Here is a 24,976-nt window from a genome sequence, read left to right on the forward strand (position 1 = left end):
CATTTAAAAGTGGTCACATTGATTTTTCATAATGTTTAATGTGGTTGCTCTTGTCTTCTTGCAACTGATCTTAATTTCACAATGTGAAAATGCACAGTAGAGTTTCATTGTCAGCAGTCAGCAGTGTGCTCCTTTTGAGTGCACATTTTGAAGTCTAGTCCAACTGCTGTTCAGCTAGCAATGACTGGGAGCTCCCGGCAGGGATAGTGGTGGGTATGTCGTCAGGGTCTCCTAGTCTCAGTGTTCTCAGGCACCCTGTGAGTCATCAAGCACTCATGCCATGCAAGTTGCTGTGATGACATCAATGGAGTGGCACCCCTCCTCCAATTAGCACCCATTTCACCATGAAAAATAGCTATTGGCCATGTGCAAGTGTATCAGAGGATGGCATTAGTCTTGCCTGAGCACATCTATACGAGTGCAGAGGTTGTCAAAGTGAGACAAGCCTAACATGCAGTTGGCAGTTAGAAAATACGGTTGCATAAAGGGACAAAAGTATAAAAAAGAAAATGCATAGTAACTCGCAAGCTTACTGTCTAACACTTTAACATCATTGATGGGGCTCTGTTTAAATGATGTCTTGAGGTTCATTTAAACAGACACAATTCACTAAAATAACACTAAATATATTAGTATAATTATATTGCTTTGTTGTCTATGGAGTAATGGAGTATACACTGAATTTCTACAGAGGCCCTACAAGAATGCTTCTTTATTTTGTTTGTCGTTTACCAAATCAAACTTAATCGTTCATAGCTGAAACTGACTTATTTTCCTTTTGAACATATTCTCCTAGTATCTCATAATGAGAGCAGATCCCTACCATCCATTTGGTAACCCAACCTCGCAGTCCCACACCTCCCTCTGTTAAGGGTGGAGGCAGGCTCTTCTAAGAGAATACTGACTGACAGGGACTGTACATCTGGAACACACCTTCAACCTATGTTACACACATGTAACTGCCCTGTAATGTCCACGTCACAAGGAAGAGAGACAGCACTGTACTGTACAGACAGAATCCTTGCCACAGATCAGTCACTCACCTTTTGAAACCAGCCAAGGCTTTACATAAGCTCTACCACAGCCTGAAGGCCTGCACATTACATAACACACCTGCTGAACACCCCAACCTGAACCAGCCTCATGACATGATGATTTGTAAACCATTGACGGTAACAAGTAGATAGCGGTTGAAGCCCTGATTCATGCTATTGCCACAGTAACCTATGCACTTTCTGAGTGACTGGGTGTGTGTGACGAATGTATTGCACGCTTTACCTCCAGAACAGTTTGTACTGTGACCTTTAGTCTTCCCCCTTCCAACACTCCTGCTATAGACATGTCCGGCTTCTGTACGTTTGCAGCCTTGATTCCTGCACAGAGCGATTGACACTGACTTGAGAGCTTGAACAGTGTCACTATGAACAGACCAGCTGGCACAAAGTCCTTCAACGGGCTTTTTTTAACAGCTGGTGATGGTTATTGGTGCCTATGTCCCTTGCATGCCCAGAAAGATTATAGTATGTACATAGACTTGATCAATACATGTTGACCATTGACCCTGTGCTTTACACAGGCAGAAATCAATATAATGCTTACAGGAAGGTCTTGCCACCTTCACTATTGGTGCAGTGTTCACATGCACAGAACCATCATTCAGACGGACTCACCCTGCCTGTGCTGAGCATTTCCTGCTCTGTGTGTACGCATTTGACCCACCTTTTATCAGCAACCTAATGCAACACTTAACCTTTGACCTGTGAACCCTCACAAAACCGAAAAAATGGGTTACAATAGAGAAATCTACCACAACACATGAAGAGATCATATGCATGAACACACTCACAATTATGATATATAAAAACATTTTATTAACTTTTTTTTCAAAGAAATACAAAAGATAGGTTATTTATGAATTTTACGGACTCATTTTTGCTTCAGAGAGACCTGAAAAAGCCTTGTCTACACTAAACACATAAGATGTGCATTTGCAGTGATGGTGTGCTTTTATACATAAGAAAAAAAAAAATCAAAAGAAAATGCAAATTTTCTTTGTCCATTTCATTCATATATACTACAACATCTGTGCAAACAAACAGAATGCACACAGGACTCATTGTTTTTATTTTAAGGCAAGTCCTAAGAATCCACAAAGCAACTCCCATCTTAAAGTGACAGTGTAGTCATTTTTGTTTTTTGTTTTTTCCTTTCACGAAAAACCTCTAGTCTTCAAATGCAGCTAATATTGCACTGGCAGATCTACTAGCACCCTTTAAACTGTAAAGAATTCACTAGTCAACCACATAAAAATCAATTTAGAACACCAAAGAGTACAACCTGGAAAACACGTTAAACCCATAGCTAAATATTGATACAAGGGGAGCTTCTCTTTGATCCATAAATTTCTTCTGCTATCCTCTTGATGCTTGAAATGTAGCCAATTTAAAGCCTTTTTGCCTCCACTGTTGCGCTTAGAGTTTTGATTTCTTCTCTAATGCTTTCAGGATGTGTTGGCCATGTACTATGGCATCGCACTGCAGCATATATTATGGATATTCACTGATATTTATACTGTGCGGATTGGCTGATATACTGGGCTTCACGAGATGAGCCATCAAGGACCAGCATCAGTGAATCTGCTACCTACAATAATGTCACTGAAAAAGACTCAGCCCCATGTAAGTTTGTCTGTAAACCTTTGGTTATTTTTGTCAGCTACAGGAAGGCTGCCATCTTTTTATTTGGGGGGGGGTGTTGGAAACTGAGGGTTTACACCTCGATCAGTGCCAATCAGGGTCCGTTATATATCCACCTGGAGTGTGCGAGAGCCAGTGAACAGAACCCTTCTTCCATAGCATGAACATAAAAATGAATACCACACTGCTAGAGTACACCTGCACCATTAAGAATGTATACTGTTATAGCAGCTTTGTACCCTCTTGCCCAAACAGTTTTTACACTGGCATGAAGAACAAAAACCAGCATTCAAGTCCACAAGGCAAATATGACAACAATAAAATACTTCACAAGCATAAATGGGTGACTGTGAATAACATGGCTTTAAAAATATAAAAATCAAAAATAGGGTTATGCATGGAATATGTATCTAGTAAAACAATATAGTAGTATTCCCTCTTATACAAAAATGTCAGGCAGTGTGCCAAAAATATAAAATGCAAGGTTCTGTCAATATTACACACACACATATACACACACACACACACACACAATAAAATAAAAAAACAAAAATGTTGATTCTTATCAGATCAACTGATAGGATTTTGTTTTTAAAATTTATATAATTATACATGTTTTTAATTAGATATGTATTTAAGGGGAAAAAAATCCAACTCATTTCAGGAAAAGATTTCTGTAACATTTCAATGTGACAGGTAGGGGTCACTGTGAACACTTGGAACTAAGAAGCAATCACACAACCGTGGGCACGCACGCGCGCACACACACACACACACACACACACACAAAGCCAGGTTAAGATGCCTCCTTTATGTGTGGCAGAGTTTCTCACTGGTGGAGTAGTCCTTGCTCGGGCAGTTATGTGATGCCAACCCCCTGTGAATGGCAAGGTGGGCACTACCCGTTACAGCCAGGTTCAGCAAGCTTGCACAGGTGGGCAGGTAGATGTGTTGAACGTGGTCCACTTCTGACCGGCAGACAGGGCAGGACTGTGGAGAGAACAGTACCGCATGTTAACCCATGTCTCCACCAGGACACATCACTCATTTCTAAGCAGCAAAGGAGGACAAGCCCTGCAGACATCTGTATGTAATATAAAAGGAAGATCCTATGTAAAAATGAAAGATATTGAAATTGACTGATAAAAAATAATATGGTGGCCGATTACACTACAGCAAATCACTTTTGGTATGGCTGTGGTGGTGACGGTGGGGTTGTTCAATATAACCCTCACGGGGCTTAACTTTGAGAGAGAAGTTTAAGCAGCTGCTATATTTTTTGTCTGATTCTCATAAACTTTCTCCTCTATAGATATTCATATCTGGGGAATATGTGTGCAGTAGGAAGCATGTATAGGTGATGGTTACATATGCTGTAGGAATCAGGTATAGGAAACCTACATATACTGAACAGGAATGGCTGTTCAGTAATCATTCCTGGTTACTGAACAGTCGTTGGGAATGACTAAGTTCTAGTGTTGTGGACAGCAACTTAAATGACCTAAAACTTCAGGCATTTTCAGGTTCATTTCACTATGCACCTAAAACCAAGCATATGCACGTCACCACCAGTCTCCTCTACACACTAGAAGAGGTCTTATAATCTCACACACCAGGATGAATAAAATAAAATAACCTGCCATTTTATCAAAGGAAAGAAACACTGAACACGTATGATGAGAAAAGATGAAAGAAAAGGCACCTTTAGATTTCTGTAAGGTGTAAAAAGCTTTGTTCCAGAAGAGCAAGCATGCAGTGAAATGCATAATGTTGGACAGAAAAAAAGTGGAGATAATGTAGGCAATTTCTTTTGACAAATAGTTTGTTCAGAATTTCCTACTGTATTTTGGATTTAATGTAATAGTATTACTTAAGAGGATTAATTCTTCAATTTGATGAACTCGTCTGTATGAACATTTTCTAAAATTTGGTGGAGGGGGACAATCATAGAGGGAGCTTAATGGGGAACTTCTGCAGTATCGTGACAGGATAATAAAGTATTCGAAGAAAATCTAGTCCAAAGAAAGTCTAAGAAAATCACTCCCTGCTGGCACCAGAGAACTTACAATAATCAGGGTTATTCATAGCCTATGAAGGAAATTTCTCAAATATATGTAGTAAGATGGGTGTTTGTGATGAATATGTACAACAAACAGAGGTGTAGTGATTATTATCTATGAAGTAGGAGCCTGGTAAAGGTGATGAATACATTTTCAGAAAGAGGCTGGTACAGGTTATGAGAATCACATTCACCTGCAGCTGGGAAGCGCAGTTCTGACAGCTGACCATATGGCCGCAGGGGCAGAAGGCAGAGTCGATTTGCTCCTCGCAGCAGAGCATGCACAACAGCGCCTCCTTCAGGCGCTGCACCTTCTCCTGCAGAATCCGGCTCTGCTGGCAGCTGGTGCAGTTGGCCCCGCCCTCTGGGGCCTTGGCAGGCGAGTGGGCGGAGCTGCGCTCGTGGGCGCGGGACATGAAGTCCACAAAGCCAGCGTTGTAGAGTGTCCGCCTCGCGTGGTCGTACACCTCCTTGGACGTGCGCCGAATATCGAAGACGTACTTCTTGCCCAGGCTGATGTTCTCGTTGAGGAAGAGGGATGCCAGATGGCCCTTAAAGTCACGGCTGTATTGCATCATGACTGCATTTGTCACCGTGTCACACCTAAGGATGGTAAGGGAGTTATTAAGCACTATTGTCAGGTGGCTGTGTACTGGTTTGCTGGTAACTGTATCATTGCACAAAGTAATAACCCTGAATAAGAGTGTCTGCTAAGCAAATAATGTCATGAATGACATATTAAACTCAATTTAAACAAAATTCCCTGCTTAAAAACATCTGCAGTCATTCAAAGGAGCATAGCAGTAACTTAAATGGCAGTGTGATCATGAAATGAAATATGATCATGAAGACTACAGCAGTTTGTAGGCTTGGAAAGGTAACTGGTGGACAGTCCCTCACCTGTAGAATGCGTGTGTCTCAGTAATTGCCCTGTAAAGGCCGCTGGCCGCTCTGGTGCTGATCAGCTTGAAGAGCAGGACTACGCTGTTGGTGGTTTCCTTAGTGATGGTCAAATACACATTCTTTCCCGATTGGGTTGCTATTTGGACAATCGGGTATGTGATCCTTAAACAATGAGAGGGGATGGGAGTGCAAAAGAATTTAAGATAAGGGATTACAACAACACCCAAAAATAAATGCTTAGGCCTCTATTCAATTTGAATGCAGTTTGACTTCTGCTTAGCTCTGAGTCAAGTTTAAAAGTGCTATTTTTCTATTTCTTACTGACAACATGTAAAAACTGAAATATTTAAATTTGTTAAGGACTAAGAGCAATGTAGTTAGGTTGAAGCAATCTTAAAAAGTTGACCCATCAGTGTTATGCTATGGATAGTAGTCTTTTCATTGGTTCAGCGGTTCATCTCTGACAGCACATGGTAGGTCGAACTATTTCGGATTGCATGAAGATTCATTTTCCTCTATAACGTACAGAATGGCCTTACATATGTCTTGAATGAGATTGTCAATGTTGTTTTACCTGCTTATAAGACTGAAGTCCTCTTTGCAGATGAAGATTCCCTCTGGACCAACCCCGATGGCCAGTTTCTGCCCGTCACTGTCTCTGGCCCAGTGCCACTCCACCCCATAATGCTCCAGCGAGGACACAAGCTGCAGAACCTGGTACTCCACGGAACCTGGGCTCATTCCTTCCAGAGCCCGATGCCTCGCGATGATGCTGCCCACACAGGACACACACACAATCAACACACAAGTCACAAAATCACAAGGTATTCATCACATATAAGCAGGCTGATTTGACAGACAGCCCTTTTTTCCCTTCACGTTTTCCACACAAACTTCAAGTACACAGTTATTCTTAACCTCCATTCAAGGCAACCCCAACAACCCTCTGCCTACTTGCCAAAAAAACTAATTGCCTTTGTTATCACATATTGAGACAGAGTATGGCATGTGCGGATGCTAAAATCATTTTGTCAGTTCAGTAAGCAGGAACAAGGAGTTTCTTGAGCTGCTATAATAATATCCAAGTCTTCATTTTTAAACCCTCAGAGAACAAATAAAAATGAATTAACACCAAACAAATTACACAATGTCAACAAGCTAGCATTTATTAAGGTAATATTTACTTTTTGTGAATCATGTCCTCATGTACTTCAGACTTAAGGAACGGTCTGTAGGAGTAGGAACAAGGAGTGGAACTAAACAAGGCACTAGACCTGCCCTTTACCCTAGATAATATCAGCTTTCGTTTTTCTTGACTGACATCTGAAAGCAATCTTTCCCTCAAGCTGTAAACACTGCAGTCTTATCAACATGCTTGCCTCATTTTCACTTTGAAAATAATAAACTGATGAGAACTTTGCAATCGTTTCCTTGAAAAGCTTACAAGCCTTAAACAACACCTCTTTTTTGTTCATGTTTTGAACACACGTCTGAAATTGTCACATTTCATCCAAGAGGTGAAACACCTCACAGAATGTTTTACACAATGTTTTTGCTTTACAGTTAGTGCAGCTTAGCTCTTGCTTGTTGGCCTATTCACCCAATTGTTCTATTTTTAGTGAAGCTCGGGGTGTTATTTCCCTGCTAATGAGCAGTTCGCCAAAACATATTCTGCTACAGGGAGAGATCACTTGGCTCTACACAGAACTATGGGGTATGCTGCAAGTAAAGCTGTGCCACTTTCCTACACAATCTCAAACCCCTCCTCTTTCCCTTCCCCAGCTACACACAGTGAAGACAAACAGTAGATGGCCAAAGAGGAGAGCAATGGCAAAGTAACTAGGCCTCTAGTTGAAAGGTTGGTGCAGCTGTAGTAAACTTAACTAAAGCTTGCAAAATAAAACATAAAACACATTTCAGGTGTTGCACTGAGATCTACCCAATCATCACTTATTAAAAAAATGGAACTTGCTGTAAATGGTTGTTCTTTCCTTGACAAAGGCCTAAAAGATTAGGATCCCTATGTCTGCACTAGTTTTGATTCAGCACTGGGGCTGGCCTTGTTGTCATGGGACCCTATCCTACTCTTTCAGTCTTACCTGTTGATGGGGATGTGGCTGGGCTCCTTCCCACACAACTGGGAGTAGCAGTACTCGGCAGTGTTCTGGTTGTAGTCCCCGAACTCGGCCTGCGCTAGGAGGGCGCTCAGCTCCTCTGCCTGCTCAGCGCTCATCTGCAGCCTCCCGCTGTGGGCTTCTTGTTTCATGTGCAGGAAGAAGAGGTGCCTGACAGGACACAACATGGAGAAGCATGAAAATTAGAATCAGAAAAGTCTGATGTTTGACAAATATATGGCTCCAAAGACCACATATGTGAATACTCAGCCCACAACCTGACTGAGATCTGCATTTAGTCACTCTCCCATTTACTCCAGTAAAGTTAATTCCAGTGTGGTATCTGCTACTTCATGCAGGGTTTTACGCCCCTATTCATGACTCTTACTTAGGAAGAAGGAAACTTTTTTTCTTCATTATTTGTTCTTGAACAAGAATTTGAAAGCTGATCCAAGTGATTAATGATCTCACGGATGAACATTCAAATAAGCAAATATTTTGTCTTATCTTTTGTTACAATGTTCCAAGAGAGGTTTCATGACAAAATAACATGCAGCTAGTACCTTGTTAGACACACTAAGCATTTATGAATTAGCCTTCTAAGCCTTGAAATCTCTGGTTACAATGCAGAACTACAAAAGTAAACCACAAAATTCATTTTTAAATACTTGATAGAAACATAACATCCCAGTAAACACTGAATGTATTTCAAGCTCTGGCTCAATAAGCACATTGCATCATTACTGTGATGTACCCATCATTACTGTAATGAACTACATGTTTCTTTTAAACTCCATCACTTCTGGGAAACAAAAGATAATGCGTGCTGGCTGTCTGCATTTTACAACGTCATATCACTGCTGGAGCAATGAGGAATTTAGACCATTGAGAGCGCATAAAAATAGGGGTTACAGATAAGGACAGATTTTCTGGATGTTTACGATGCCACTTGTTCTTGAAACACGACCTCAGAGAGCTGCGCTGAGTGCTATGGGAGGCACAGCATCGGCAATGTACTGCTGGCGGTTCGTGACCTCAGAGGTGTGCTGTCAAGTGATAAGCAAGAGGGGCAGCTCTGTCGCCGCAGGCCATTTCTGAAGAGCGGCATGCTGGGGCTTTCCGCTCAGAGATCATCGTCGACACAGCAGACCTAACCCCGAAAGCTGCCCTCCCCCCATGCTGAGATTTACGGCGGGCCTGGGCAGTGCTGCATCTGCTGCTGCCCCTTTGTTCTTAAGCACAGTGGCGTCTGAGGAAACGGGCCTGTTCATGAATGCTTCCGTTTTCTTCCTTCATCTCCATTCAGGTACACCGAAAGCCCAGTTTCAATGTTCCTAAATGTGATGCATTTTGCTTTGAAATCTAAGTAAAAAAAAAAAAAAAGCCTAAGCATTTCACAGTTGTCTGATTTTCTATCTCTAGTACAAAGCCCATTGTGTTTTGATTGGATGTGTGCCAAATTGTGGCTCCCAAGAAGCTATTGTTTTTGCTCTGTGAGCAGACTACTGCACTGTCCTCTCAAGGACATCCGATCAATAAACCGAAATTTCATCTTAAGTTTATGGAGGCTTTAAGGGATGACCTTGAGCCCAAATACTAAAACATTTTATCAAATCTTAAAAAGTGACAAGGATTATACAAAATATTCTGAGTAAGTTCATATATAAATACATTACATACTAGATACAATATACATTATATATATATACTAGATTCAAACCATTTCCTCCTTGTCCTATGGGCAAGAGGTTCATACAAATCTTTCCATAACTTCATATAATTGTGCAGTAGATAAACAGAGAGGGGTAATCACATTATCTCCTCTCCACCAACTGGTGGTAGAAGTAAAGAATATGTAGTAAAGTAACTTGTACTGTCTGTTTACAGCTTGTTACAGTTCCAGACATGTCTTCGTTTCATGATGCCAGGACAAATGCAAAACACCAACTGCTTGGTTCATTAGACTTCCCCTAACACACTTATCACACACTTCCTGATCTGGTCACACTGCATGCAAACAGACAGGGGCAGTGTACTTTTTATCACATGTGGTAACAGAATCCTTTGCAAATATATCTTCTTGGAAAAACATCACACTGTATTCCTAAGGGAGGAAATATTGCTTTAGACAGCACAGAAACGATAAGGTTAAAAACAACAAAAAAAGCACATGACCTTGGGTGTATGACTTCATTTGTTAGTCAGAACAATAGGAATCTGACTGTACAATGTGACTCTTAGTAAGACAAATCTGATCCTACTGCAACCCGCAGAACTGCATGACTCGCAAACAAAGGGATTACCTGGAGGTTACTACCGGACACTTTGCAACTGACTAAGGGCAGGAGCACAAGTGAGCAAAGCTCCATACACGTTCTTGGCTGTTGTTTGCGGTGGCGATTTTGCTCTTTAAATGAATTACTACACATGTTTCAGCTTAGGTTTGGTGCAGCTGGGATAATCTGTTCAAAACTTCCATCATTTAAGTAGAGCTTCAAAAACTGTGAGCTAAAATACAAAATGTATTAATGAACCTTAAAGGGTTGAGATCCTGCCAAACCTTGGAAACTTTCAGATCATCTCACCAATATAGCCAAAGTCTGTTTTCTATTAAGCCATTATACAAACAAGAAGCTTTTGTGCCTAATGGGAATTCCTGGACTGACCTTCGGCTGTTTTCAAACCACAAGGCTATAAAGTGAGTGGATCAAAAACACTGACCACCACTCTAGTGCACCTGTGATTCATCTAATTAAAGCCAAAGCCACTCAGAAATGACTTCTGTGTGAGTGGAGTTTTAGATTGCACCAAATTATTTCTCTGATCTGATGTAAATAACAAAATGTAGTTCTCGAAAAATGAGCTAATCAGGGTTCATGTTAAACCACAACATATCCTGAGACGTTGCATCTGGTATGTAAAATGTAACAAGTGACGCATGAATATTGCACTACCAATGGTATGATACATAAGCTGTGCAGGAAACAAGAGTGAGACTGTAGTTTTTCTTCTGATTCTGATATATGTTTCACTACAGTCTTAAGTACAGGTACAGCTTGGGCTTCATGAACTCTGACACCAAAAGCTCTCTCCCATCCCTGAGCGTGTGCACCAGGGCATATCCATTACCCGCTTACTCGGGGTGGAGGGTTAAAGGTTACTTTAACACTATGTCTCTTTCACAGCATGAATGAGCAGCAGTCACTGCTCATTTAACTCCACTGTCTGTTGCCTCTGCTAAAAAGGGCCCTGTCGAGAATCATGACATTCAGTGGACCCCCCGCTCCACAGTTCCCAGCATGAGATGGGCCACTCTGTCATTCTGGCTCCTTTTCAGCCACAGATGGACCGATCATGGGCCTCCATGCCTTGCACTCCAACACACATTTACAGAACATTTCTCATATATCACGGGGGGGGGGGGGGGGGGGGGGGGGTCACTCTACTGATCCACTCATTCAGCATAGACTATGGAGTAGTCTCTTAAGCCACTGGATAAACTTGTGGGTCTATACAGACAACCAAGAAGTACAAATAACAAGGACTGACAACCAGTGGTGTCATTAGGTCCGATCATTCTGGGCTATAGCCCTGAATATTTTCGCCCTGAAAAAGGAGGTGTTTATAGCAAAACAACAGACTGACTGTGTAACAGAGCGGAACCTGACTTGCAACGTCCAAAGGTGTGATAATATTTATTTATTATAAAGGTAGATATAACCTCCCCAACCTACCCATGCCGATCTCCCTTCAAAAAAAGACAAGCCCCAGCAAACTTGACTTAGCCCCTGATCTTTTCAATAGCTAGAAACGCCCCTGTTGACAACATTTCAATGGCAATGAAAATTGCTGTCTATGAATTATGTACAAAACAGTATTTCAGAATCTAAAAACTGAGCAAACAGTCTGATGTATGAGATATGAGTCAAGCTATCCACGCAGAGGGTGTAGACACCATGCAATTCTCTGCCCTAAAGGAATAACTCATTTCTCTCCCCAGGAAACTGATTAAAGATTTTGGCAGCTTCCTTTACAGAGCAAGTTGCTACATTGTCTCTCTGCGTGTGTCAGGAACAGTGTTAGAACCCTGTATGTGGAGATAACAAGTCTAACGAGTCACACTCTGCCATATCAGAGGGAGGTGTTGGCTCTGTCATTCCCCCCTCTCTTCTGTGTTTGTTCTCCAAACCCATGGGGGTTCTCTAAACACCTGTACATCTAAATCCATGCTTCTACAAAAACAAGGGATGTTTTCATTCCTTCCTTTTGTTCCCTGGGGGGGGTGTATAAAATCAGCAGTCTATTTCTGTCAGTATTTGCCATCACAGCTATACATTTTAATCTAAACAAGGGTGTTTATGCTGGGGGGGTGGGGTGAGGGGGCTGGCAGGGGCACTGAAAGAGGGTATCTGAAGTACATCCTTGATAACGTTTGAGGGTTTTCAAAAACAGACACTGACTGTTCACCATGGAGGGAAGTCGTTCATTACTTTCACCTGCATGCTTTGTGTTTACAGTCTTCTGACTGCTGTTTGGAGGTGGGCCTCTGACAGACAGGGTCATATCACTACGCCCTCTGAGGATGTCCAACCGAGGTAAAAAACATGCCAGGGCACATCAGGCTCACCAAAGCACAGGCAAGCGCACACACACATACACACACACACACACACACAAATCACTGTTCCAGATGAACTGGCCGGATCCGATATGCCAACTTTGGGGAAATGGCAGCTGGGAATAGGGCACCTCGGATGGACAGGCAGAGGCAGTGACCGAGGACACATCGTCAAACCTGCTGCGGGGATATGAACCTGAAACAAACCAGGGGAGACATTCCTCCAAATTCACCCTCCACCACAACCCCTTCATCTTAAAGTAACATTACATGGCATGGCACCCAAATTTAAGTTCACCTGCAGCAATCTAGTTATGATGGGCATGATTTTGTATTGTGCATCCAGAGCATAGCAGCTTAAAGCAAACCCAATTTTGGGTTAGATCTGTGGATTGGCTCCCTCATGGGTTACAAATCAGCATTAAGCAAGAAATCAAATAAAGAAGAGAGAAAGCCAGTGTGGGGTATGTGGAAAAAACCACTGAGTAATATATTAACAATAACATAGAACACTATTGTTTTAATTTAAGCCTTTTTACTGCAATTTAGAAAATTCAATTGATTTCCATGAGAAAAATCTTTGTGAGGGAAGCTAAAAATGCACTGAACTAATTTTGATGTGTTTCAGATTGGCCCTGAAACATGGCTGTGAATGGCCCCTGGCAGAGCTGATGCGTTCTGACAATAGTCAGCTTTTACACAGCGAGGGATACAAAGGGCTTGCTCCTGGAGCAGGAATAATTTAATTACAAAGCTCATAATCTTACACCAGTGGAAAATGGGTCACTGGTCAATGCTTAAGACGGAAAGAGAGGGGGTGTTCAAGGAGGCTGAAAGAGACTGGCAAAAAATAAATAAATAAACAAATAAAAAAGTTCCTTCCTACCAGAATCATGAGGCTTGGATTTTTACCTTTATTTTCAATGCTATCATTTGTCAGACTTTGCATTTCTCAGTGCTCTCTTCCTAGGACAAGGCTGGTTATGCCTTTAGAAAGGATTTAAACAAGCCTTGAGGCATTCCTGCATGAATATGCATCTGGGAACAGCGGTCCCTGCTATTCGGTTTTGTGTGACATGCAAATAGATTGCAAATGTGCTTCTGAAAGACACTATGCTGGAGGGGTCTGAATAACGCATAACACCTGAGATGCACTTTACTGAGGTGTGATCAAATTTCAGAAATACACATCTACCTTGATGTTCAACATTTTGGAAATCCAATTAACGTTTACTGCTGCCTTCACTGTCTATTCCTACAGCTCTTTTATAAGTTCTCCTCTGGCACACAAATGTAGAAGTCAGCACTTGAAATCTGACTTCCTGTGAAAACCAAAATGTCCTCTAAGTTTAACTACATATCTCTCCCTGAGGACAAGTGTACAACTGTCAGCCAGTTCATTGGCTGTGTAAACTATGTGGTGATACTGTAAGTATGTGTGTGATGCCTGATGACATGATTGGAATGGTTTGCCGAAGGTTACTCTGAGTCAATGAACGGCAGTAACCTCAGAGGAGTTCACCCACCCAAACTACTGGAGGCAACTGTAAATCCAGCAAACAGCAAATACAAAATGTACGTGATGGAATTCAGTCTTCTTCCTCTACGCTTTGGACCCAAGCCGGAATAATACATTCAAGGACGTGCCATTTAACCACACAACCTTCTTTCTAATTTCAGCATTAAACAAAAGGACAGTTACAACCTAAAAAATAGCAATTCCTTACATTCCTCGAAACAAAGTGGGACTGAATTCCACCAATAGTTTTACAATAAGTGGCTCTGCACCTTGGATTTTTTTTCCCTTAGGATTGCTCCTTCATGTGAATGTTTTTTTTTTTTTTTTCGCAAATATGCCTTGGTTTCCCATGACATCCTGTATTCCATAAAGAATGTGCTTAGTTCAGAACTGGACAGTGGGGTAGTTTTGTTAAAAGCAGAAGGAAGGAAAACTCCTATAACTCTAAAGTTGGTAGAATTGCAGGGAGTAAAGCCTAACCTCTTCCTTTATTACAAGTTCAATCAGTACACTTCTTATCACAATGGCTCTTACTCATTGGCAATATAGAGAAGAAATGTGCTAAGCAGTCCAAGAAAACTTCCCTGCTGATATTTAAGGCCTTTGTTAAGACGCAATGATTAACTTGAAAAATGATTCAGAAACTGGCTTGTAACTGGAAAGCTGCAGGTTCAATTCCCCGATGGAGAACTGGTGTTGCTCTCTTCAGCATTGTACTTAAATGGAATTGCTTCAAAATATTAAATGCTATAAATAGATTACCAGTCTACCCAGTAGGTAGAAATATAAAATGTAATGTTTATTTTATTTAACTTTATTTAACTGAATGGCTATGAACTTATGCATCACACAGGACATTGGACTCCCTATATGTCAAAATGGCCACTGTAAATACAGCCTAATGTATTAAAAGTACGTTAATGATTGCCTGAAGACCATTCTGGTCAAAGCACGAAACTGCAAAGCTAGCAACTGGGTCATGTACGCATGTGTAATTTTTCCCTGAAAGCCAGCAGGCCAAGTTAAGAGAAGCAGTGTCCACTTTAAAAAAAATCCTTCCTTTAATTCAACAAAGCACTCCACTATATCCTTAAAACTACAGTTAGAAGAAAAATATAAATAAATTGGAGAGCCTACCTGAGAAACTGGGCAATTAAACATTTTTACACAATAAAATGAAGTAAAACTGCCAACTACCAAATATTTTAGCTTGTAAAAACCGAAGAAGAGAGAGAGCACCTACTGTATGCAAGGGCATTTCAGTAGGTGAAAGGGCAGCTGTTTTATCCCAGAATCCAAACCTTCTGCTGCATAGCTGCGTTCATAGTTTCCCATCATGCATCACTTGGCCAGGCCACACACTACGCAGCTGCTGTTCCAAACATGTGCGGCCTCTTCTACATGAAAGGAGTCTTCTACATCAAACCCTCCATACAGTGGAGGAAATAAATCATTTACCAAGTGCTTTGCAAAAATGGGGATGTGAAAGCTGTTACTATGTGGGGGCTGGAAAATGTTTCAGATGACTAATTAGTTGCTTGTTTCAGCAAACAGAGGCTGCAATAAAAGTATGGATGCTCCGTTTAACCCCAGAGCCCTGATCAGAATGTTAAACAGTATGCAAACAGGGAAAAGACTGAGTGTTTTAATAGCACTGGAAAACATTAATGGCAGGCTAGCTTGGACCGGAGTCAATGAGGCAGAGCCACTCTACAGCCAGGGCAACTTTCTGTTCTACTCTGCCTTTAAAGTCTCCCCTTGCCAACACTTCCCCCTTGAGCCACGTATAGATTCCACTGATACAAACTAAGATCAGTGTGGTATAGTGTAGCATTTAGGGCCTGATCATTTTCTGGCTGGATATGATCCATATCCAGCTGTATAAAAAAAACTGTAACCTATGTAAATCGTTCTGGATAAGAGTGTCTGCTATATGCACATAATGTAATAATGTAATGTAAAATGTACACACATCTTGGACAGCTGACTGGCCAAAGGAGATCAATGATAATATAGCCAGTCAAACATTATCCAGGATTTCAGAACAACCAATGAGTTATACATTCAACTTATTTTCTTTTCGAATCTTGTATACAATTACATTAAAGCACAGGAAACACCATACACATTCTAGCCATACAGATGGAATGTACCAGTGATGTGATTATATGAATGTCACTTCCCAGCCATGTGTCTGGCCTTCCTCCTTCAGTCAACCATACATCTAGTTATAATCATACAGTTAACCTGGATAGGTACACAAGGACGTCCACTAATTGCAGGGAGATACATTGCTTGTTACCAACTAGTTCCTAATGTAATGAGACGTCCCACCTGTGTACTGATTGATCACTGATACTGTTCGTGACAGTCGTTGTGCAAGCATCACCTTAAAATAGAGCACGTTTGTCGCTAGAATTGTTGTCAGGCTGACACACCCTTGGCAGGCACGGCAATGATTATAGAGGAGCCCAGCAACATCTGCGGGACAGAACTGCAGTCTTCATCTGACTGAACTAGGCCAACTTCACTGCAGCTGACAGGCAGTGAGGAAGGGGTACACCTCATATTGATAAGAGATAAAACAAAGTAACAGAGGCGTTCACCTCCACATTGAAATGCAACATGGACGGAATGACAGTTTCTAGGTCCCTGCTGTGCATCAATGGATTTCAAGTCTCTCATCAAGACTTCATTGCTGCAAGAATGAGCAAATACATTAAAAATAAAAGCTACGATACTGACTACAAATCACTGTGTATATTGCCAAATTACGGCAGAGGAAGACTGACAGCAAAATGCCAGTCACAGAGCATATTTACATGTTCAGTCACATTCACATTCAAATTCAATCACATTATGCAGCTCATACACTAAAGAACTGCCTCCATGGGTCCCTGCAGACAAAAATGGAGCAACATTCTCCTGTCTGGCAATGCAGAATGAGGAATGAAAAATGCAAAACTTAACCAAGCAGGAGAATCTGTTAACAAGACATTCAATGCTACCAGGGGGTTATATAATGCCTTTTTGTGTAACTATCTGAGACCCCACAATGGAGTTACATAACCACAGAGGGAGACAGAAACGCTCTGTCAGCACTCCACACCGGCGCTGAGGCACCATCCCACCCACCCTGCCGAGGCATGCCTGTGGCGGGATGCAGGCGTGTAAAGTCTGCACGTGTCCCCTGCGTCCACACACTCCCGTCCCCCTCCCTTTCCCTCTCCGGGAACAGAATGTGCTCTGCACTGTATGCGAGCCGGACCCTATAGAGTCTTACGTCATCAGAGGGGCCCCACTCTCACAGCCTTTAGGATATTCATCTGCACGCACAGAACGTGAAGGGAACATATGAATTCACAGCATGGGAGTTTGAACAGGCTGACACCAAGCAGAGCTTAAACTCTTCCAAAAAAGACAGCACTACTAGCTGTCAGAAGTTGGTAAAAAAAAATACTAATAAACTAATAAAAAAAAAAAAAAGAAAGAAATTTGTGCCAAAACATTTTCTTTGGGGCTGCTGCAGGGTGTGTGACTGTCTGTCTGGTGTGTGCAGAAGTAGGTCAAAGGTGAGAGAGTGTGTGTGTGTGTGGGGGGGTTGACTTGCCTGCCCTGGACAGACCCAGATGTGTCGTAGTTCTTCACATATGCTACAGCTGGGGAAACAATGGTTTTCATGGCAATGGGGCCCTCTAACTGGGCTATTATGTGTTCCATATCACAATGTTGCAGCCCTTTATGAGTCAAAATTTCATCAAACATTACTGGAAATAACGTCTTGGACATGTTAAGCAGAATTGCTCATGTTTTTTCATTCTACAGGTATCTGCACGTTTCCAGAGTATCAATGCTCACACTGTTTGAAACACAACAGAATGACCACAGGTGATTACAAGAGAACAACCCCTGACAGACCAAGACAGCACATCTCCATTTAGTGTACTGATGAGAATATGGAGCCATTGTGCGCCAACAAAAACATGTACAATGTGCACACCATGTGAGTTTAATTACAGATCTCTCTTTTTGAGTCTGACCATATCCTACTGTGCCAGCTCAACACACTATTTGCTTATAAGTTCAGAGGTCAAAGTGGGAAATCTCAGAGGAAGAATAACTGAGCAGATCTCTTCCCTCAGCCCAGTTCAAAATGTCCCTGCCTGTCACTGTGCCACTGGAAGACACTGCATGGAGACTTCATGCAAGGCATTCATAATACTTTAGTCTTCCAACCAACACTGCTTCCCTTTTCAATAAGTAAAGAAGGCTTTCACTGAAAATGCAACAGAGGCACTTTCAGGAATTGCTCAAAATTGCACTTCAGATAAAAAATGTTGTCTCCTGATAATAACCAACCTATCAATTTCTATCCAATCCCACTGTTATGATTCTATTCAAACATATTTGATCCTAACTGGTCAACTCATCATCAGGAATGGTTTATCCAGTATAGTTGCAATGCAACAGTCAGAGAGTGCTTGTTAAAGGGCTTGCATATTTCATCTGGTTAAACTTAAAAAGAAGAATTAATTTCAAAAAGAAAAAAAAGACAATTACATGCCACAAATCTCCAGAACAAAGAAACTTTTGACAATGGCAAGAAATACAGTGGGCTTTGGGACCCTAGGGGTGTATGAGAGAGAAACAGAGACATCATTTCCTGTCACCCACAGGCTGTAGCTCTCAACAATGAGCAACAGTAACTGCCTGGCACTAGGTTACCATCGGGCATTGTACTGTAAATGGAAAACACCCATTGCCACTCTCAACAGTCATCCTCTCAGTTCCTGAGAATGCTGTCAGCAGACACAGTGTCACAGCACAGATAGCAAAGGTGCCCTAGACCTGGACATGGCAGGCTTACTACAAGTTTCACCCAGAAAGTAACATTTATATTAAAACTAATATCTGAGTCATCAAATTCTCCCAGCAGTTAAGGTTTATCTTTCTTCAGTTACATTTGACTGTGGGAGGACAAAAAGTTTTGGCGTGACCTTTATAATTTTGTATTGTCATTTTGGTTGGTTATCCATGAAAAAATTAGCAAGAACATTGCATGGGATGGCATTAAATGGAACTAAGGTACCCTTGGTTTAATGGTTAAAGACTTCTAACCAGTTCAATTTGCATGTATAGGAAGGTTCTAGAAAATAACTGCATTGGTAAATTTCCATTAGTATTGATGGGTTATTAATGAAACTTAAGTTATACAAGTTGTCCTTGGATCAATGTGTACCCGTATACCTCGTATGTTCCTGCAGGATGAGGTGTGGCTCCACGAAGAACTTGACCCTCAGCCTCAGTCTGCAGGGCGTCAGGTTGTCCATCTGCTGGGAGATCCTGTTCCTCAGATTCAGCCACAGGTTCTCGCCTTTGCTGCCAGTGAACTGCAGACCAAAGTAGTCTGTCTCAATGATCCCCAGCTTTCGGCACACCTAAAAATACAAAAAGGAAAGAAAGGTGTGCCTGTGATGCAGTGGCCTGGAAACTGGCTTTGGAACTAAAAAGTCACAAATTCAGATCCCCAGTGGAGCACGTCTTGTGTACCTCTTAAGCAAGTTACTTAACCAGAGCTGCTGAGATCAAATGTACAGATACACAAAAAGATAATATGTATATGACATGGAAGATAGAAATGTAACAGCAGCTCCAAAGCAAACGAATAATCTAATAAACATTAGATAAATGCTCTGGACCAGTCGAGGATTAAACTCAGTAAAGTACTGATACAGACTTTCATTAGTGAAAAATACTTAAATAATTATTCATGGTTACAAACAATCTATTCGACATACCTTTGGCTGTAAACAGTGCAATTATACATTCTTCAGTGTTCGATATGTACCTACCCCTTGTACTTCATACATGAGCTACCACTGAAAGAGTTCCCAAAGTACTTTTTTACCCCATGAAGTCCCGTAGTCCCCGCTCCTACGCCGCGTTTGAAAAAAACGGGGCTATTACGTAACCAAGAGCATGCCTTCAGATGGGGCCGCGATCTGTGAATGAAATTCTACTGGAATAGCATTTCACGCGCTCGGCATGGGCATTCATATTTAATGAGACATCCACGCGTTTGAAGCTGCAAGGCTTTGCTAAAAATAGTCATAACCGTTGTCGCCCGTTTATTAATTGAAAACATCAGATCTGCTAATCCAGTGCGTACATGGAGATAATTCACTTGCGACGTACAGTAAAATACCCATCAACTCCAAACCAAAGTTCATGCAACAGGGGCAATTATGGTAAATATCCCATTAATCTAAATACTTCTGCATTTAATTTTCAATGTTAACATATATTAAGCTATAAAATTGATTATAAAAGTAGAGACAATTCCAAATGTTAAGCACCTTAAACAATAAATACAAGATAAAAATTCAATTCTCAAAATAAATAAATAAATAAAATAAATCAGTATGTAAACAAAGTAACCTTGAGCTAAAGTTACAATGATGCCTCCAGATTCTCATTGGATTGTGTTACAGTGCGTCTTCGCTGCAAAACCCACCGTTTCCTGTTTATACGACCAATTGAACGTAGGCAAATACATTTCTCATGTATCTGTAAAGAGTAAAACACACTTTTTGCACTAATAAGTCTGGCAACAATGATCACATTTACTTTTAAAAGTCAGCAAGTTAACAAAGGCGTTTCTAACGATGCATGCCCAGAACAAAGGACCGATTCCCTTTTGATTCTATAAAACGAACGACTTCGTACATATAGATGCGTTTTGCAAAGCACACTTTCGTATTTATTAATGTATGTATTTTAACCAAAATAAAAAACAAGTTAGCTACACTTTTCAGAAGCTATCGCGCAACGAGCCGACTGATCGTGAACTTTCAACAATATAGCCTAGTAACTTTCAATAATTCACGTATCATATTTATCCGTGAAGGGAGCAACCAGTCATGACAATTAAACAGAATTATTATGACCACAAAATCGATCGGCGTTTGGTTTCGAAAAACGAGAAACCAAGCCAATGAATAGCACACAATAACGTTACCTTATTCAGACAGTCTTCTCCATTTGCCTTTGCATCAACTTCTATCTCCATTACCACCGAATCGGGACGTGTTACATGGCAAAGCATTTTGGCTTTCAACAATTTTTATCTTTGGTTTTGCCTTCCTTAAAGGAAAGTGAATGGACGAGACTGTGCGCCGTTCTCTAAAAAGCCTACATCAAGACGTCCGCCACTTCCAGAGTCTGTCTTACTGAACTGCACTTAGGCAGCGCTATTTCAATGCATTGCGTTGCGAAGAAACACCGCCTGCTTTGAAACGTCAGAGAGCTTTACCAAAGGCAGTGACGACATGTAATACTTCCCACACCGAACAATCTATTCCAACTGACAGCGTGGTAGCTAATATCTTGGAGCCCCCCTCTGGTAAATTCTGAAAATTGTCGCCTTACATTTGTCGCACCATCACGAAACGCATCGGTTCAGGACGATTTTATTCTTATAAGCGATTGATTTGTCAAGCGAGTCTTAAATGTGTGATGTAAAATGGACCTTTATGTTTTAAACGTTTACTCTTAGTTAATAAATTCACGAAACAGAACAGAGTGTATTTGAAGTATTAAGTATTCTTATACAATCCTTAATTGAATAATTGTTAAGTATTCTTATACAATCCTTTATTAAATAAAGTATTAATACGACTCAAAGACAGCGTTTTTGTCAGTTTAAAGCGTCTTTCTTATTTTCTTCGTGTGAACTTGCTTCCATGGACTTAGCTAAACTGCGCAAACGGGTTTTTGCACTACTTATACCATATTCACGCTGACAGAAGACAAGCCAATGACAAGTAAACCAATACTGCAAACCTCGCTTTCAGTAAGTAGGACAAGGGGCCCACCAATAGCAAGACCATTGTAAATGTATCATTTCCTTCATACCTGATGTTTGTAAAAATATATTACGGCACTTACAGGGAGATTTGTGGTGAAAGCTGAATTGAAATAAATTGACAATGAACTATTGCTGCTCATGACATAGAATAAAGCCACTGAAATTGATTTTTATTCCTCTTGCATTACTCGTGTTGGCTTTGCAAAGGTACTGACTGAGAGTGTATAGACTTTTCAAGAATTAATGTATTAAAGTAAAAAGCCCTGAAATAGTGAAAATTGAAATGGATCTGAAGGAATTGAAGGAGAGCGTTTTTGCCTGAAGCAGTACAGTCAATCCCTAGAAAAGGCTATTTTTCATTTGGTATGCAAAACTATTTCCCATAACTAATATACTGGACCATGACCCCCAATTTCAAAGTTATTGGTTGGCTTAGCAAATGCCTTTTTTGCAGTCTAGGTTGTGGGTCCAGCTCCTTAACCACTAAACACTTTGAATGGGTGAACGGAGGCTAATAGGGTTTTAATGTGTATGCAATAAAGTTGGAGTTTTATTTCACATTTCCTCCTTTAGCTGAAATGCCTTTTCTATAACAGTAACACCCATGAGCTGGATATCTATATTCCTGATGTGAAGGTACTGCTGAGGTATCCAGTATGCAACAGGCCCCCTGTCCCCTTCCAAAGGTCACTGAGTGATCGGGGAATTACTGTCTCTGTTCATTATGTCATCCCATGCTCCTTCAGCAGCCATTACGAACTGCCTGACAGGGATCATCTCCTAATGACTGGCTTCCAGCTGCCCTCAAGGTGGGGATGTGTGGGTAGAGGTGCACAGTATCTTTAGACCGCAGATCAATGTGTCGTGCTCTTTTCGCTTGACATTCTCATTTCAGCCTGCTGAAATTACAATAAAATAAAAGGAGTTTGAGGAGAAGGAGGTAGTATGCAATGAGGCCATGGGCTATAGCTGCCCACCTCTGTGAAATGATCAGGTATGACAGGCCAGGAGGAGGGCTGGTGAAAGTCTGCCTGCATAGGCTCCATGTTTGCACTGTGTGTAATACAAACAGGCATATGACTGAAACTCTCTCGGTGCTCTGAAATGCTTCCTTTCCACTGTGTTAAGATCAGACTGGTTCACTAATCCCCCTTTTGCAGCTTATATTTTCATCTGAAGACCTGGGGTCCAGTCTGGCCCAGGTGGTTCAGAGTGGTTTTCGGTTTATCTTTATTAAAGTGTCAGCCCCTGTCTACTCAGCCCACTAGCGCTGCTGCTGGTGTTGCCCTACTTACCAAAGTGCTGTGGATGGACTTGGAAAGTTGTGTACTTTGCTTACATCATTGTAGGCCTTAAAAACTGAGGGTATAAACCCATACTAGAAAGGAGCATGTCACCATCATAACAAACAACCAGGAGGGCAGTTAGGACTAATGCCAAATGTAATGTTTTTTCTTCCTGAAAAACCCCAGCCTTGACCAGCAGACAGAGTCCATGCAGTCATCTCAATCTGGGCAGACATCAGGACTGAGTGGGATGTCAGGTAGGCTACTACAACTCTGGTTGGTTTGCAGGTAATACAACTGAAAAGCAGTGGTTCGGTACCAGATCATTCAACTTTTGTTCTTTATCACACACGACAATCCCTGTTATTTCAGTATTATCTCCCATGGATAACAAAACCCTCGTGTTACCCAGTGTAAAATGATTTTGCTTTTAGCTGGAGGAAACTTTTCTTAATATTTATCTTCTTTAAATATGATATTTTTGCTTAAATACAATAATCGTTGCTGTAAAATGACCTTCAAACTGTAGCACAGGGAAAATATTGAAACATTTTTCAGCTAAGCAAACAAAGCAAACACCTGTACTGAAAAAAAAAAAAAAAAAAAACTCAGAAAATACAACAGCCTAGTTCTGTCTTTTCTGTCCACACAAATTAACTCACCATCTGGCGTTCAAAGGGAGAATCCCACACTATATCACCTCATGTCACTGATATTACTATATAAAATGTTATTGATTTTTCAACCTGAAGGACATTACATTTCACAGAGCTCTTACCAGCAATCAATATAAAGTCTTTTATATTGTTTTATGCTCTTAGATGATTTTCCGCTTGTGTTGTCTGCGTTGTATTGAAGTGATACATAAATCACAGCCCCATGCTGATTAAAATCCATGTGTCAGATGGACTGCTCATTACATCAACCCCAGTGACTCCATCCCCCTGAAGGTATGCACAGGAATAGAACACTCGAGCACAAAGATGCTGTGATGTCACCCACATTTCCATAGGAGATGTATCACTGATAGCAGAGATGATGTCATTAACTACCGGGCAAAGCATGCAGGCTGCTGGATCCCTAGTAACATTCAGTGTCTTTCTTTTCTGAGAAAAGCATCTTGGACCAGGCTGTTCAGCACAATAACAAGAAGGCAGAAAACTGTTTTAAAACTCTACAGTGAGAGAAATGACAGAACTGGGGGAAATGACAGAAGAGACAGCCGACAGATCAAATGAACATATATCAGAAACAGAACTAAGGAATACTGAGCATGGAGAACAAGAGGAGGACAATACATCTGGGAAAGAAAAGTTAATCAAACCCACATCCTTCTGGTGCTGTGAGCCAACAGCAGGAAGATGTCGTCCGTTTCTGCCTGAATGTCTCTCCTTGTGCTGGTCCTTCTACTGTTCCAAGCGCATCTCGAGGGTGAAGTTGAACAACACGTGGGAGAGTCAGGAAGTCCCGCTCTCAAAAATCCAGCGTTCAAGTGACACGTACAGCACCCCTGTGAGACAAATCTCCCTTCAACCCTGTGCTCGAGAGGCCAGTGGAGGGTCCCTTACTCTTCCCAGCACTTGTGGCCTGCCACTACCAGTGGAGGACAGAAAGGAGACAGTCCCTCTCCTTCTCACTGGGGTGCGCCCCTCCAGTCAGTATAACCCAATAAGGGTACAGCATGGCATAGAGGCTGGCGCCACCCCCTGGGAAAGGGATGTGGTGTTACGTGTGGAGCTGTGGGACTTGGGGTTGGGCCATGGCGAGCCGAAGTACAGGGTCGAGTGGGAACTCTTAGAGGGTTCTAGGCTGCTGGGAACAGGCATCTGGCTCTCCAGGACAGTCAAATGAAAACTTGTTCAGGTAAGAGGAATGACTCTTCATCATACATTCAAAACACATTGTGGCAGCGTG

General features: G+C 41.5%; 1 protein-coding gene across 1 annotated transcript; it reads right to left on the minus strand.

Moving 5' to 3' along the window:
- Positions 1-3,404: 3,404 nt before the first annotated feature.
- Positions 3,405-21,107, minus strand: LOC118785112 (E3 ubiquitin-protein ligase MYLIP-A-like). The gene is made up of 7 exons (XM_036539650.1): positions 20,928-21,107; positions 19,157-19,347; positions 7,758-7,943; positions 6,233-6,430; positions 5,656-5,820; positions 4,950-5,358; positions 3,405-3,686 (listed from the first exon to the last, which is right to left on the minus strand). Exons 1-7 carry the CDS (start codon positions 21,012-21,014, stop codon positions 3,507-3,509), a joined length of 1,416 nt encoding a protein of 471 aa, XP_036395543.1. The 5' UTR covers positions 21,015-21,107; the 3' UTR covers positions 3,405-3,506.
- Between the last annotated feature and the right edge of the window lie 3,869 nt (positions 21,108-24,976).

This window comes from Megalops cyprinoides, chromosome 10 (assembly GCF_013368585.1).
Source record: "Megalops cyprinoides isolate fMegCyp1 chromosome 10, fMegCyp1.pri, whole genome shotgun sequence".
Classification (NCBI taxonomy): Eukaryota; Metazoa; Chordata; class Actinopteri; order Elopiformes; family Megalopidae; genus Megalops; species Megalops cyprinoides.

Coding starts and splice junctions, on each gene's coding strand:
- LOC118785112 (XM_036539650.1), bottom strand. CDS start 21,014: ATGCTTTGCCATGTAACACGTCCCGATTCGGTGGTAATGGAGATAGAA. Junction 5,821..6,232: donor GACTTCAGTCTTATAAGCAG/GTAAAACAACAT, acceptor TCATTGTTTAAG/GATCACATACCCGATTGTCC. Junction 5,359..5,655: donor GAGACACACGCATTCTACAG/GTGAGGGACTGT, acceptor TACCATCCTTAG/GTGTGACACGGTGACAAATG.